General features: G+C 38.1%; 2 protein-coding genes across 5 annotated transcripts in view; one reads left to right on the top strand and one right to left on the bottom strand.

Moving 5' to 3' along the window:
* MTTP (microsomal triglyceride transfer protein) overlaps positions 1-1,121 on the top strand; it is a 58,402-nt gene extending 57,281 nt beyond the window's left edge. For both annotated transcript variants that reach the window (XR_012904044.2, XM_075929652.2), the window contains one exon: positions 743-1,121. Coding sequence is in view for 1 of the 2 variants with exons in the window: in XM_075929652.2 (XP_075785767.2) it covers positions 743-749 (7 nt within the window). In the remaining variant the exon portion in view is untranslated. The remainder of the gene's footprint in view (positions 1-742) is intronic.
* Positions 1-16,027, bottom strand: part of C4H4orf54 (chromosome 4 C4orf54 homolog) — a 57,945-nt gene that overhangs the window by 29,813 nt on the left and 12,105 nt on the right. The window contains exons 2-3 of one of the 3 annotated variants that reach the window (XR_012904042.2): positions 14,282-14,394; positions 7,026-8,549 (exon numbers count right to left, since the gene is read on the bottom strand). The gene's annotated coding sequence lies outside the window, so the exon portion shown is untranslated. Of the gene's footprint in view, positions 1-7,025; positions 8,550-11,544; positions 14,395-16,027 lie in introns of those variants that run through there. The other 2 variants (XR_012904043.2, XM_075929651.2) reach the window with 2 other exon arrangements.

The following is a 16,027-nucleotide window of genomic DNA, read 5'->3' as shown; positions in this document are numbered from 1 at the left end:
CCCTTATCCACAAGGCTCGTTATCCTATCAAAGAAAGCTATCAGATTAGTTTGGCATGACTTGTTCTGCACAAACCCATGCTGGCTATTCCCTATCACTGTATTACCTTCCAAGTGTTTGCATATGATTTCCTTAATTACCTGCTCCATTATCTTCCCTAGGACAGGCGTTAAACGTAATTCCCCTTTTTATAGATGCCCCAACACTACAATATAATGGCTTTCTGTTGATATGCATTTTAGTAGTTAAATTCTTGGACTGTCATTGCTCATTAAAAGTGCTGTCAGATGGGTGGAAATTAGGTAACTATTGCATTTTATTAATATCAGCAGAAATGACTTAAATGGGGCCTGCGTGTTGTATAGTCTTGCCTTAATCTTAGTATTCATGCCCATCAGTGTGAAAGAATGCATTTGCATATATTTGCATGTATATGCAACCACACTTAAGTTGCAGTCCTTGGCATGTGCTGAGAGTGTCATTGTGGCCCCCGGTCCTTCCAAAGTTGAATAGCTCTGCTGTACAGTGTAGTGTAGGGTAAATTGAGGCAGTCCATGGTATCTTGCTGAGAAATGACAAACTCAAACCTGAAAGTATTAGGCCAGCTTGAGAAATAAAACAGTTCAACAGTTACTGTGACCCTGGTTCCCCTGGCAATCACATTCCAAAATGGCCTCACTTTGATAAGGCCGGTACCAAACAACTGCGCGGGATTGTTTTTCATTGTCTGCTTTGTTCCTAGAAAATAAGCTTGGATCCCAAAGATCATGCCAAGGCAATACCACCCCCACGGGAGACGCATTATATTTCTGGCCGACAAAACGACTATCAACATGCCTTTGTTTATGTTGGCTTATTTAGCTTGTTAGGAATAACTATTTGTATTAGTGATAACATATTAAATTGGTAATGGGCGGAGATGCTGTGTAACTGTTGTAGACCATTGGCTTATGTGCATATCTCACTTCCACTGCTAGACCTGTCAAATTACTTCTCCGTCCATCTGCTACCTATATAATCTAATGTATGTTTTGGTTAAGTCAGTGCTCACCAGGTTAACCCCTGATGAGTACTCCACCAGCTGTGTGAACCAATAAATCCTCTGCTTGTTTTCACCTGCACCTAGTGTGTCCAAGAATTTATTCCCAACAGTAGCATCAGTCTCTCTCTCTGGTCCAATGACTGCGTCACTGTAGATAAATATTAAATACAGGGGCAGTGGGTATACTAGGAGGGGAGGGCACTGACTTCTCAAACTGCCTGGCCTACCCAGATTCTACCCCCAGAAAGCCTACTGTAGGCATACTGGGGCCAGGGTGTTGCTACCCTGAAGCATCCTCCCTTCCTGTGCTCTAAGGCAGGGGAGGCTGGGGTGGCATGTCGCTAGCCCACCCTGTGTTTTGAGGCTGGGGAGGCTCCGGCCACAGGCTGGGCAGGGGCTTGGTTTCCAGGAAGACAGGATCTGGGTAGAAGGGGAGGGGCTGAGGGCTTGCTTGCCCAGCCCTACCTTCACCCATCACTCATGATTAAATAGTCATTGGAGCAAGAGGCAGAGAGAATGTCTATCCAATCAAGCTGTGCATTCAGTATCAGGGGTGAGCACCTAACACGAGGGCTTTGGCAGGAAATAGGTATCCAGATGCTTAGAGCAAGGCAGCAGAGCATGCGCTCAGAGGCAGAAACTTAGGTGCTTACAGAGTTCAGCAGGATGTTTGTGAATCACAATGGGGCCTAAAACTAGGACTTACACTTATATGCTAAATCCCCTCTTTCCACTCCCCCCCAATATATATTATTCTTGGGCAACCTAGTCTGTTGTACACATAGCTACAAGCAGTTATTTCTGTACCAAAGATTCACAAATCCCTCTCTCCTGATCTTCCCATCCCCTCCCTTCAATCCGGTTATGTGTCTGTTCTGCTCAAGTATCAGGTGGGATATATCTATCTAGCACAAGCTGCTAATACAGAACTAATTTTTTCTTCCAAGCTCCTCCCCCTTCTCTTTTCCATTATTTTGCTACTCTACATAGGTTCCTGTACCAAATTCATCAACGTAATATCTCAGCACTAGCGCATTAAGTAACAGGACTAATGCCACATCTGGCTTCTTCTTGCTCTAGTCTTCTGTCCCGGGGGAGAATTATGTGGACAATGGAGTGTTTGGGGGCTGGTGGGAGACTTCTGTTCTCTGTTATCACCATTTTCCCCATCATCCAGGGTAACAACTCTGATTTTTCCTTCCTACACATCCATATTGTCACCAAATTTCACTGGTTATTTTCTCCACATTTCAAAAACAAACAAAACAAAAAATGCAGCCCTTTTCTGTCCCTCTGGATAAAATGTTTGTTCATGCCTTATCTCTCTGCTCTCTGATATCCCTGAATCTCATCTCATTCCGAGTTACTGTTATTAAAATAAACTACTGTGCTTGCTGCTTAAACAGCATCATTCCTTTTCTAAACCTTCCACCAGCTTCTCACTTTCCATATTATTCAAATTTCTCATTTTCAGCACTCCACAGGATTTCCATTGCTTATATCTCTGATTTCAGTTTTTTCTTAAGTCCCCTGCCCAGTGCTTTCTTCTCTCAATAACTCTGGCGTCACCGTTCCCCTCAAATCCTTTCCCCATTTTCATCTTCATACCTTCTTCCATTCTGCCATATAGTTTTGGAACTCCTTCCCATTGTTGGTGGATGCCATTACTGTACTTCATTCAAATCACCTAAATCTCACTCTTTCCACAAGGCTCACTGATATTGACCTGAAAGTATGGTCACCTCAAAGACAGAACCATTTCCTAAACCTTCTGAAATACTGTACCTCAGCTCTGTGCTGTCATCTTAGATTTTAAACTATTTAGGGGAGGGACCATATCTTCCTTTGTCTATCTCACAATAGCACTCAGAATATTATTGGCATTTAACAAACACCACACTGTAATGTCCCATAGTTTAATCCAAATGCAGATTAGGACTCAAAATTCCAAAGAATCAAACATATGGAAGGATGCTAATATTTTAATTAACAAGCCATCTAGACCACTTGTCACCATTAGATTGCACTTGTTCCCAGAAAGAAACAGTGTTGCCATTTTTATTGCGAGTCTTGTAATATTTGTTGATTGACTTAAAATCCCAGATCCTGGAGACAACTGATCAAGTGAAACTATCTACTTTCATTTAAAAACGTGGTTTCAAGCCCACATGGTTACAACAAAAGCTTGAAAATGACACATGTGCACCCTACAAACTCAAAACAAAAAGGAAAAAAAGATAATTTTAAAATATAAAGTCATGATTTTTAAAATCAGTCTAATAAATTGTTTGGTTCCTGACTTGTGACTTTTAACATTTGGGTTGGCAATATTGGAAAAAGGTCCAGCTTATTTTGGGATATATTGAACACAATGATAATTGAAGCAATACCACACTATACCAGCAAACTGATCATGACCTAGAATTAGACAACTGCGACAACAAAGAGAATGACTGGCTTGGTAACTTGTCCCCTTGATTTCATTCATCTGAAGAAGTGGGCTGTGCCCACGAAAGTTCATGATACCATCAACATGTTTTGTTAGTTTCTAAGGTGCTGCAAGACTTTGTTATTTTTTAAGTTTTTTGGAAAAGAAGTATGAACTTTAGAATGTGTCATATGGATGTGTCATAAAGAAGTAAGTTAATATGGCTCTTGCGATATCCAAAAGCATCTGTCAATTTAATCAAAAGCAATTTAAGGGATTTTTGTGGGGTGGGTAAGGAGGTTGAAGAGATTTTTTTAAAATCAGATGTCTTTCAACTGTATTACAATTTGAGATAAGCCTTCTCATTACTAATCAATCTGGAATGACTTTAAAAAACAGCCTTCTAAAACGCCATTGCTAACTTTCTAAATAATAACTGTTTAAATTTACCACATGCTGTTGGATGACCTACATAAAACCAGGCTGTCTTCTTATCTCTTGCTCTATTAATTCAAAACATATTTCCTTTATCATTTAGAGGAAGAAATTTAGGGGATTCGGAATTCTATTCTGTATGTGCCCACCGTTTTTCAGTTACACAATCATTCTCTCATTCAGGCACAATTTATGTCAGTGGTCCCCAACCTTTTGGGACTGCCGGGGGGGCACCGCCACGCGCCAAGGGTGCAAGAATGGCTCGGGTCGGCCCTGGTCACTAGGCGGGCACACATAAATGCCCCAGCAGGTGCCATGGCACCCGTGGGCACCGTGTTGGGGACCACTGATTTATTTGTTATGTATAAGAAAAGGTTTAGGCCTGATTTCCTTTCATATTAGAACAACTTCTTCTTAAAATCAGGAATAAGGGATCTTTCAGAAAAGGCTTTATTTTCTGAAAGATCCCTGTCTAGACTGGCGCTTTTTTCCAGCAAAGCCCCGAGCCGGAAAAAAGCGGCAGCCATGTACATGCAAATGCCGCAGGGAAAATTTAAATTTGCAATTCCGAAGTGTCTCATTAGCATCCCTTTTCCGGAAAAGGGTGCCAATGTAGACACAGCCTTTGAGTATGTCTTCTTCACTGAAATTAGATACTCCTGGCACATCCATGTCAGGTGACTCAGGCTAAGAGGCTGTTTAACAGGGGTGTGGACATTTGGGCTCAAGCAGCAGCCCAAGCTCTGGGACTCTCCCCTCTCACAGGGCCTTAGAGCTTGGACTCCAGACCAAGCCAGAAAATGTATACTGAAATTAAACAGCCTCTTAGTCTGAGCCCCACAAGCCTGGACTAGCCATGGGGTTTTCACTGCATAACCTTAGACCTCAATCTCTCTCCCATGAAATTAATGGGAAAATGCTAACTGACTTCAATGGGAACAGTTTAATCAGGCTCCTGGTGATATGCAGAAATAGTCTGAGACTCCTGGGATGTCCTTGACAGAATGGGTCTTTCCACTGTTCATTTAGGATCACTGAAGTCAGTGGTAAAATTCCTACTGACATTAATGGTGCAAGATCAGGGCCTTATTGGCTTGGCTCTGTGGAAATCTAGACAGAGTTTTTCTTATGTTGTCAATCATGTTCATACTCTGTTATAATAGAGAACTTTTATCTTCGGATCTGACCAGGCACAATTGATGTCAACTGGAATTTTGCTATTGACTACAATAAGGATCCGGATATGCCCCTTGTTGTTCTCCTGATTACTTAAATAAATGCTGCAGCATTTTCTACTTGATTAATAACCTGATCAAAAACCAAAAATATGCCTTAAAGAACCAAATTTTGTCCTGACTTTTGCTTATAACCCTTCTATGCAGCTTCACTGACTTTATAAAATAACTGGTTCAAAATACTGTTTCTACCAAATATCCTCTCCACAAACAAAACATTTTTTTTTAATGTAGCAAGAGCTTCAGACTGCTGATGGAGAAATGATACATTGGTAGCACAGGAGCCTATGCAGCACCTTGCAAAACTAGGTTCATAGGTAAGCTGAATACTTTGCTACAGAACAGATTTTCTCCAACTACCTTGCAAATCACTTCATAACAGAATGATCCTTTCATAGCGCCCATCTCTCTGATACCTCCAATAACTATATGTCTCTCAAAATATCTGAGCCTGTGGACTATAAGTAAACAGCTCAGTGACCCATGAACCACATTATAAGAACCAACATGGTAAAGTCAAACTCTAATTAAAACCACTGAGGAGTTGTGACATGAAAAATCATGTTATGAATTTGTAGCTTTTATATCCCGTGACAGCATTTTGAGGGTTAAAAGAACTTTTAATTTGTATTTGTGGGTATACATTTTAGCCCTTGCTATGTAGTGTCTACTTTCCTTCTGCTATTTGGTATTTTAACATGTTAAATAACATCATGGCGTTATTATGGACAATAGCATTTAATTTCACAAAAACACGGTCAAACAGTTTATGCTTGTTTGCAATGTCTTTTACTGAAAAATACATTTTATTTATCATAACATTCAAAAAATATGCAAATGCTAGCCAATGATTTACAAACTTTGGTATTCAATGGTTTCAAACAGTCCATTCTCACACGATTTGCATCTAATTAAATTTTCTCCTTGTGCAATACACTGTTAGTGCAATCCTCAGAGCTATTTTGCCATATTATTTGTCCTTAAATTCCACGTTCACAGCATTCTGTAATGTGATAACTTCAGACTTCAGCTTGCCACAAATAGGAACTTGCCACAAAAAATGCTGTCTAGGTTGAAAGCAATTTAAAGAGTCAAATTCTCTCCATTTATGTATCTTCTCTTTTTCCATTGTCAATAATCCATTGTCATTTCAAAACCTTCACAACACTCTGCCTTTACCATTTATAACTGTACTCAGATCAAACATACCACTTACGTTCTCTTTAACAATCATTGTCTTTACTTCATAATTGCACTGTTAAAGATGTTAATATTGGTGCTCTCCCCAATCACGCAAAAAAAAAAAAAAAAAAAGAGGATAATTTTCAACAGCAAGTAGGTTCAGAAGTACTGTGTGCATTCTCAGCTAGCCACACAAATATATGGTAACTTCTAAGAAAAAAGAATGACCCTTCGGCCATCACCACGAGACAGTAAACTCATCTTTCAATAAAACACAACCCATACATATTATTCATCAAAGTGAACATACCAATAATTCTAAAAGAGTGAAGCTCACTCCGCCGCTGCTGTAGATTAAACACAAGGGCTGTGTCTAGACTGCATCCCTTTTCTGTAAAAGGGATGCAAATTAGACACATTGCAATTGCAAATGAATTTAAATCCCCCCCGCTTCATTTGCATAAACATGGCTGCCGCTTTTTTCCAGCTCGGAGCTATGCCGGAAAAAACCCCCGTCTAGATGGGGATCTTTCGGAAAATAAAGCCTTTTCTGAAAGATCCCTTATTCCTCTTAAAATAAGGAATAAGGGATCTTTCGGAAAAGGCTTTATTTACCGAAAGATCCCCGTCTAGACTGGCGCTTTTTTCCGGCAAAGCTCCGAGCCGGAAAAAAGCGGCAGCCACGTTTATGCTAATGAAGCTGGGGGATTTAAATCCCCGCTTCATTTGCAATTGTGATGTGTCTAATTTGCATCCCTTTTACGGAAAAGGGATGCAGTCTAGATACAGCCAAGGTCTATGCCTCTTGCATCCCATTTAAGCTTTCAAGTAGGACCTGATTCAAAACTGACTGAAGTCAAAAGATGTCTTTATGTTGTTTGTAGAGAGTTTTGGGTCAGGACTCAGGGCTTACGTGGAACTCGAGGGGCACATGGGATTTGTGCTGAACCTCCACAGAAGGGTGAATTTCACCATAAGGTACGATGTCCACAATATGAAACATACAATACTAGCAGCTTGTGAACCCTGATACAGAGGACTTGATTCTAATCCAAGATATGTGGTTACATTTGACCACATTAGCTTGACAAATTCACCATTGGGTATGCATGCATAAGCACCATATTACAAGATTTTTCTAGCTACTCTTTGCAGCAATGCATGCCTGCATATTTCATATGTAGTGCTCCAGGCTTTAGTCTATTTGTATAGACATAATGTTAAGGATCTGGGGCTCCATCTTGCAGGATGCTGAGAGTTCTGACCCCGCCTAGGTCAAGTACTGAAGCACATGCTTAACTTTAAACACGGCAGTGGTTCCACTCTAGTCAGTGGCGCTACTCAGGTGCTTAAAGATAAGGAAATATTCAAGTGCTTTGCTGGATTGGGACCATGTGTACACCACCTCACATAATTGACCCTTTATGCAAACACATAGTCTGTTCAGTATTAACAGTCAAAATTAAGCTAACATGGTTTCAATCCTAATGTCAAACATTCTACTGAAGAGATTTCCCCTGAGAAAACAGATAATTGTTGATATTTCTTCACGTTATTGCTTTCATTTTTACAGGCACTTTAACAAAAACAATTACTACAAATATTTTTTTCCCAACAATACATGTTGAAATACAGGGCACCTTTTTTCATTTCAAGTATACTGGGCAAAACTGTAAACCCTGAGAGTGTGTGTGCAAACCTCTATCTTGTAAACTGTATTGCGAAACTTCTCTCTGAGCACCGTTATAGAAAAAAGTATGATGTCACTAATATTTTTAAATGCCGATGCTACTATTAAAGTACCATACATATGTGCATGTGACTGTGGTCAATCTACTTTGGTATCTATACTGTCCTGCAGTCTGAAGTTCTGTCTGTTTCATATAACACAGAAATCCTATTTGTAACATATATAGACTTTTATAATCATTTATGAAAACAGCAAAGATGCAGTCATTTTCGTTAAGAGGCACTCGAAGAGAAAAAGCAAAATTTTAATAAAAATGTAACACTTCTAAATCTTGGCAACGTTATTGAGGAACAAAGGGATGAACTTTATATGCTATATATCCTAATTGTGCACGCTGGAGTTTTAAGAGAGTTAAAACATTATTTCTTTCACCTGATTTCCACAATGATGCAGGTAAATGAGAACAGCATATGTTAAATCACTCACTATCTGTATACTTGCAGTGAATTTCATCCTGAGGATAATTTCAATTTGTGCCTGCAAACAAATAAACTCTGGTGAAATAAAATTGCAGAGATGTACTTCAAGACAATTGTAGGTGATTTTCTACATTTTATACACCATCAGTGGAAATGAAATAACTGTAAATTAAATCCTAAGATTTTCCTTAAACATGACAAACACTGAAATAGACAAGTGTATTAAAATAAAACATTATTTAAGCAAGATTTTATTTGTTTTTTATTTTGAGAAAGATAATTTTAAAAGATTTCAAATTAGTCTCAAAATGCTTATATGAAGCGTAGGTTCTTACTCCTTGAAATTTCCCATTGACTTCACTGGCAGTTTTGCCAAGGTAAAGAATGCAAGGTATGGCCCAAAATAATTTGGGCAGAAACTATGCAGTGCAATGGAACAGCCTATCCATGATACCTGTGTTTGGAGAAACTCAAGACTTGGGGATTATTAAAACATGCAGTTGAATGAAAGTCAAAGGCCTGATCTACACTTAAATTATTCCAGCATACTACGTAAATTGAGAGGTGTGAAAAAAACCCACACCTATGACAAACAACATTGTGACAACAAAACCACCAGATTAGACACAGCTGTGTCGACAGACATAGGCTTCTGTCAACATAGCGAATGCCAAGAGAGGTGGTGTTCCTACACTGATGGAAAACACTCTGTTGGCATAGGATGTTTCTACATGAGGGAGCTATATTAGCATAGCCATGCTGACATTGAATACGGGCAGGTCTACACTACAAATTAAAGTTGACCTAAGTTATGCAACTACAGCTATGTTATTTATGTAGCTGGAGTCAACGTACTTTAGGTATCTACATTGTGCTAGGTCGACGAGAGAAGCTCTCCCTTCGACTTACCTTACACGCCTCATTCCGGTGGAGTGCCGGAGTCAACAGGAATGTGTTCAGCGGTCCATTTAGCGGCTCTTCACTAGACCCTCTAAATCAACATCTAGTAGATCTATCTCCAGAGTTTCAATCCACCTGGTAGTGGAGACAAGCCCTATATCTACTCTACAAAACCTGAGTGTGTCTCTGGCAAACTGTCAGTTTCCATAAGAAGCAGGGAAGTCACTTCCTCAGACACCTTAAAGAAATTAATTCTCTAAGGAATTAACTTGGAGAAGAACTACATTTAAGTCCTTGCCTGGCAGACAGGTCCATTCTTAAAAATCAGCCAGAGTGAGTTGCTTGTCACCACTAGCCTATTAATTCATAAATCACTCCTACAAGAATCCCCAATCATACTGTATTTTTAGGAGTGTAATTTCCATATGGTATATGGCAGGGATGCGAGTTTCATTCTGTGGACCAGTTTGTGAGAGAGAGGAGCATCTCTCCTCCCAATACCCTATTGTTTAAATCTGAAAACATTTTGTCGTAGAGACCATTTGTGATCCATGGACTGTAGTGTAGGAACCATTACTATATGGCAATCAGGCCATGCAGAGTCACAGCTCGTGTTGGCTGGTTTCACAAATGAACCTGTGAGCTACAGAAAAGAATAAAGATACTAGCAATTAAACAAATGGACACAGGGGGCAAATAGGCATACAATTCTAAAGTCATTTTTAAAATTTAAAACAAGTAATATAGTGGAGCAGTTGCCAAACATAATTAAAGTTACATTATAAATAGGTAGGTCAAAGGAAAAAAAACTCCAAAGCCTGTGAAGTAGAGTTATTTTGTCCTATAGCCGGAATACTTCCAATTTACAGAATGGCCATGGGTGTTTGCAGAAGAAGACTGTTATAAAAGAAGCAAGAATGAGGCATTCTGGCAGGTAAATTTATTTGCATGAGCATTCCAGCTGTCCATCAGCTCCACAATTTTGGCAACTGAGCTGTTAGATTGTATTTTATTAGATCATCAATGGAAGACAAACCTTTCTTCTGAATAGGTCAATGTTTCACAGAGCCAAAAGCCACAGCCTTCCCAGGCTTGCATAATTAGAAGGCTCCAGATATTTTCCTATGCAGAAAGCTATAAACAAGAAAGTTGGATATCAAATATAATATATTTTAACAGGTTTCCTGCACTGATCGAATTCAACTGAAGTGTTTAAATATGGGAAAGAAACTTTTATATTAATATATGTCAAATGACTTTAAATTAATGTAGAGACAAATGCCACATTCCTTACTTATAGCCTGATCCTATTGGAAATTAATGGGAATTTTACTTAAGGAAAGACTGAGTAAAGAATTCAAGATCCGACTTTTTGAATTTGACATACTGTCAACATTCTTTAAAAAATAAGTATTCAAAACCAAATATGTTTCTTAACTGAGAGCTTGTCTATAGAAATACTAAAAGGAACTAAAAGTTCCTGAGGGTGCTTTGACCAACTCAAAGCAGGGTATATCAAAGAGCACTATGGAACTTTTAGTCTGCAGCAACAGTCTCCACATGAACATTTCATGTATGACATGCATGTATGAGGCAGATTTTCCAGATGGCCATGAACTAAATATTTGCATAGATACACCCTCAGAGAAAAGTTTGCTTTCTCTCATATTTAGAGATTCTCAAGGCGCTCTCATGTTTTAAAGTGATAGAAATGTAGCCATGTTAGTCTGGGGTAGCTGAAGCAAAATGCAGGACAATGTAGCACTTTAAAGACTAACAAGATGGTTTATTAGATGATGAGCTTTCGTGGGCCAGACCCACTTCCTCAGATCAAATAGTGGAAGAAAATAGTCACAACCATATATACCAAAGGATACAATTTAAAAAAAAATGAACACATATGAAAAGGACAAATCACATTTCAGAACAGGAGGGGGATGCGGGGGGCGGGGGGGAAGGAAGGAAGGTAAGTGTCTGTGAATTGAATTCACAGACACTTACCTTCCTTCCTCCCCTCCCCCCTTCGCCCCCCCCCCCCCGCATCCCCTTCCTGTTCTGAAATGTGATTTGTCCTTTTCATATGTGTTCATTTTTTTTAATTGTATCCTTTGGTATATATGGTTGTGACTATTTTCTTCCACTATTTGATCTGAGGAAGTGGGTCTGGCCCACGAAAGCTCATCATCTAATAAACCATCTTGTTAGTCTTTAAAGTGCTACATTGTCCTGCATTTTGCTTCATGTTTTAAAGTTACACTCTTTTTTAACAACAGTAAAACAAAATCTACTTCATATCTTTCATATAAAGATAATAGGTAAAGATATAGTTTTAAACATCTAAGTAGCCATGAGTATTTTACATCTGCATATGATAAGAGTTTTCTAAAAGTAAAGAGATAACGATAATTACCTTGCAAAATTGTCACCTTTTCAACACAAGAGAAATTTTGTTTTGTGGTAAAGTTCCTATTTGTGTTCTAAATAAACTAAGTTAATTTGATCTTAGAATTGTTGTGAGGCTTTTCAGCCATTCATTTTCTAAAGTCTATGATTATGAACAATTTAGGACTTACATGTACAGAAGTTTTGGAATCTAAGAATCTTATTGACCAGCAACTGAAACTAGTGGGCATGTAGTTAGAATTGTCAGAGCTAAGATTGTTCTCTAAAAAACTTTGGTGTTCTAGTATCAATTTTCATATTTTCTTAACAAAACAGTATTTTACTAAAAAACGAAGTGTCATTTTTTTCTTTTATATACAAATCAAGACCAGGCACAGATCAGAGATTGTTGTTTACAGTTAGGATATGTCTACACTACAGGGCTGTGTCTACACTGGCATGAATTTCCGGGACTGCTTAAAACGGAATACTATTCCGTTTTCAGTTTTTCCGGAAAAGGAGCATCTACATTTTGCGATCGGGGCTTTTTTCCGGAAAAGACTACTGGGCTGTCTACACTGGCCCTTTTCCGGAACAGTGTTCCGGAATAAGGACTTATGCCCGAGTGGGAGCAGAATAGTTTTTCTGGAATAGTGGCTGATTTTGTACAGTAGAGCATCGTTGTTTTTCCGGAAATTCAAGGGCCAGTGTAGACAGCTCGCAGCTTATTCCGGAAAAGCGGCTGATTTTCTGGAATAAGTGGCCCAGTGCAGACACAGCCCAGAGGTTTTTTTGGAAAAACAGCTGTTTTTTCAAAAACTTCAATTACGTCCACACTGCAATCGCATTCTTTCAAAAGAAAATCAAAAGAACAGAGGGGTTTTTCCAACATTGATAAACCTCCTTCTATGAGGAAAAAGCCTTTTTCTGAAAGAGCACACGGAAAAAGGTGTGTGTAGACAGGGAAGAGGGAGTTCTTTTGAAAGAAGAGAAAAGAGGAAAAAGCAACGGTGCCCTGGTTGCCACTCTGTCAATAGTAATCACAGCTTAAATGAGAGATAGCGTCCATTCAGTATGGACGCTATCTTTTGAAAAAGAAGATTGCTTTTTCGATGCATTTTTGCTGTGTAGATGCTCTCTTCCGAAAAAACTTCTTCCGAAAGATCTCTTCCAGAAAAGCTCCTTCTGAAAGAAGCCTGCAGTCTAGACATAGCCTGAAAGACAGACTGTTTGTAAAATGAGGGCAAATTTTGGAACTGATAAAAGAAAACTGTATATAGATGAATTTTATACACACACATGCCCTTTTTTGTATTTTTTTTTTTAAACAGCACCAATGGCAGGCTTGCTGTGCCTTTGAAAGAGCTTTAAATTAAATACTGTAGACCTGGTTTTGCATCCCTGGCCCTCCCATTGATTTGAATGGGAACTTTGTAAAGGCAAGCAATGCACAATCAGGTCACTGATTAAAAGCAAATATAATGTAGACCTACCATCATGTTAACAGTTCTCTTTTAATAACACAAATTTATTATTGGTATAAGTCTTTCAGTTTTATGCCCATAGTTGTCCCCTTCTGACTTGCCATATATTGTATCTTTTCCCCTTCAGAAAGAAATAATTCCTGAAGCAAATATATTGTTATTTGGGCCAAAGATAAATCTGCTATATTGGAAATGAAAGAACACAACATTGAATAAAAAACATTACAGAGTTCCTTTGTTGTGTGGATCACAGAAATGAAATAAAGTTTGAACAAAGTTACAATGTTGTAGCAAAAGAATGCAGTCATAAAGAAAAACAAATATTAACCCCTCCTTTAAAATTGGGGTTTAAAAAGATTACATTCAATTTCTGGCTGTCTAGTATTTTAAAACTGCCATGATTAAGGCAACTTGAGACATCAAACAGTACAAAAGAGCAAATAAAAAATGAGAACAATCAAAACAAGTTTTGTAACAGTTTCACAACCATGTCTGAAACCATGCCAAAAATACACACTAATGATAACCTAAAGACTACATACCACTGTGACTGCTATTCAAAGTGCACACTATAATGTTATAAACTTGGGGCCTATTCCTACTCCCACTGACGTCTATGATAAGACTCCCATTGACTTCAAGAGTAGAAGATTTAGAACCTATGTTGTGTAAATTATACGGTTGCATTACAGATTCATAACAAATTCCGAGTACGAGTAAGAAGAAATATTTTGATCCAAACTTAAATTGTGTCACATTTGCACACTTGTTTTTACACACAGTAGAGCAGTACTATCACCACTCAGTAACAATTAAAAAAAAAAGGTAAAAGAAATGGAAATATGAACAATTTTATCATTTTTCACTCAGCCATATGCATAGGGGCATATATAAAGTCTGCTCGGCTTCAGTATAAAAAGGAACAATTTTACAGAAAAGTATGCAATAATTCTGCCGGTTTCACATAATCCAATGTATGCATACACCAAAACCAGGGATATTGAGGAAAAAACAAGAAACTTACACACTTGTTTTGTATGAAGCAAAAATGAGATAACTGTGGAAGCAGTTTTTAAGGATGAACGCTTAGTTTACCCAGGTTTCAGATTAAAGGAGGATAATTCTTCGTCCTTGTTCCTGTAAAAATACACCAGTGAAAGAAATTAAGTTCTTAGGACTTTGTCCGATTTTACATTAGAAATTCTTACATCAAGTACTAATTTAAGCACCATGTAATTGCAGAACTATAAATAACATTTCACTTCATTATCACAGTAATGTTACTGCCAATTTCAAATAATAGCATATAGAAAATTCAGTGCTTTCCTGACTTGTGGTATCACAGCTAGATCAGGAAACTTGTATGACTATATTTTAAATGCACATGTTTTAAGCATAGATTTACTACTTAGACAAGTGCACCATCAAGTGCAAAGAATAATTCCATAATTAAAGAAAGTCAGACTTTTGCAAATGTGACCATTTCACTTGGTAATTAAAAGTGCTTACATGGATAGAGAAAACACTTGGAATTAGTATTTGTGTTTGCACACTTCAGGTATCAGAATTGCTCAGTTCTGATTTAGGATCTTGTAACCATTAGAATAAGCATGATGGCTACTCACAGAATTATACAGATACTGCATCCTGGGTATATGAATAACTATAACATGAACATTTTAATTTAAAAAATTTATAATAAATTTATAAAAAAAATTATAATATCACTGACTTAGAGCCTAAGCAGTCATAAGATAGGCTTCAACTCGCAGCAAAGTTATAACTCTCGAAGTAAATATTTACACATCCTAAAACCCCCAGTCTCTTTCATACTGTTTTATTTTTCTTTAAATGTAAGGGTCCAATCCACCAATAAACTCCATATAAGCAGGCAAAACCCCATGAGCTCATGCAGGTGTATGGGATCTATCCATAACATGTTCACTGCGGGACAGGCATTTTTGTTAATGATAATCTCACTGGAACTTGCAATCAAATGGCTCTCCTTCCAATGTCATTCTTTTCTGTATAGCAAACAGGCTCTCCCACCTACCATGTATTCCAAAGGAGATGAAAACTGATATTAATTTTTATTCACCTATCTGTATGTGCACCAGCACAACTGGTATCAGGGAAATAAGCAGCTTTAATTAATCACTGCTATAGAAACAGACAAACTATTTTAGCAGCCAGCTCACAAGAATGGTCATTTATTTGCAGGGCTAAGAGAATGGGAGGAGAAATAAATAGCAAGCTATTTCTCAGGGATAAAGCAGTATTCCTCCATATATCCTGTATTCTAAGGATGCGTATACACTGCACCCTTGGCTTGAAATAAACTATGCAATTTGAGCCACGCAAGTTGTGTAGCTTATTTTGAGTATTTCGAAACAGCTTATTTCATAATTTGGTGCACTTTACACAGCGCCAAATTTCAAAATAAACTGCTATTCCAAAACGTCCCTTAATCCTCACGGAATGAGGTTTACAGGGATGTCAGAATAGTGCACCCATTATTTTGAAAGACATTTCAAAATAATGGGCACGCTGTCAAGATACAGAATATCTATTGCAGGATACCAGAAGTATCCCAAAATAGCACCGCAGTGTAGATGTACCCTAAGAATCTAAAAAACATTCAGCAAGGTTGCACTTTAAGCAGATAGCCATGCAAATAGCTGCTAGTAGGTCTACTCATATTGAATTTAATACAACTAGAACTATTCACGATAGCAAGAAGCAAAACAGGAACATACATTTGCAGATCAGG

This window comes from Pelodiscus sinensis, chromosome 4, assembly GCF_052426305.1.
Source record: "Pelodiscus sinensis isolate ZL-2025 chromosome 4, ASM5242630v1, whole genome shotgun sequence".
Taxonomy (NCBI): domain Eukaryota; kingdom Metazoa; phylum Chordata; order Testudines; family Trionychidae; genus Pelodiscus; species Pelodiscus sinensis.
This window is presented reverse-complemented; position numbering and strand designations above follow the sequence as displayed.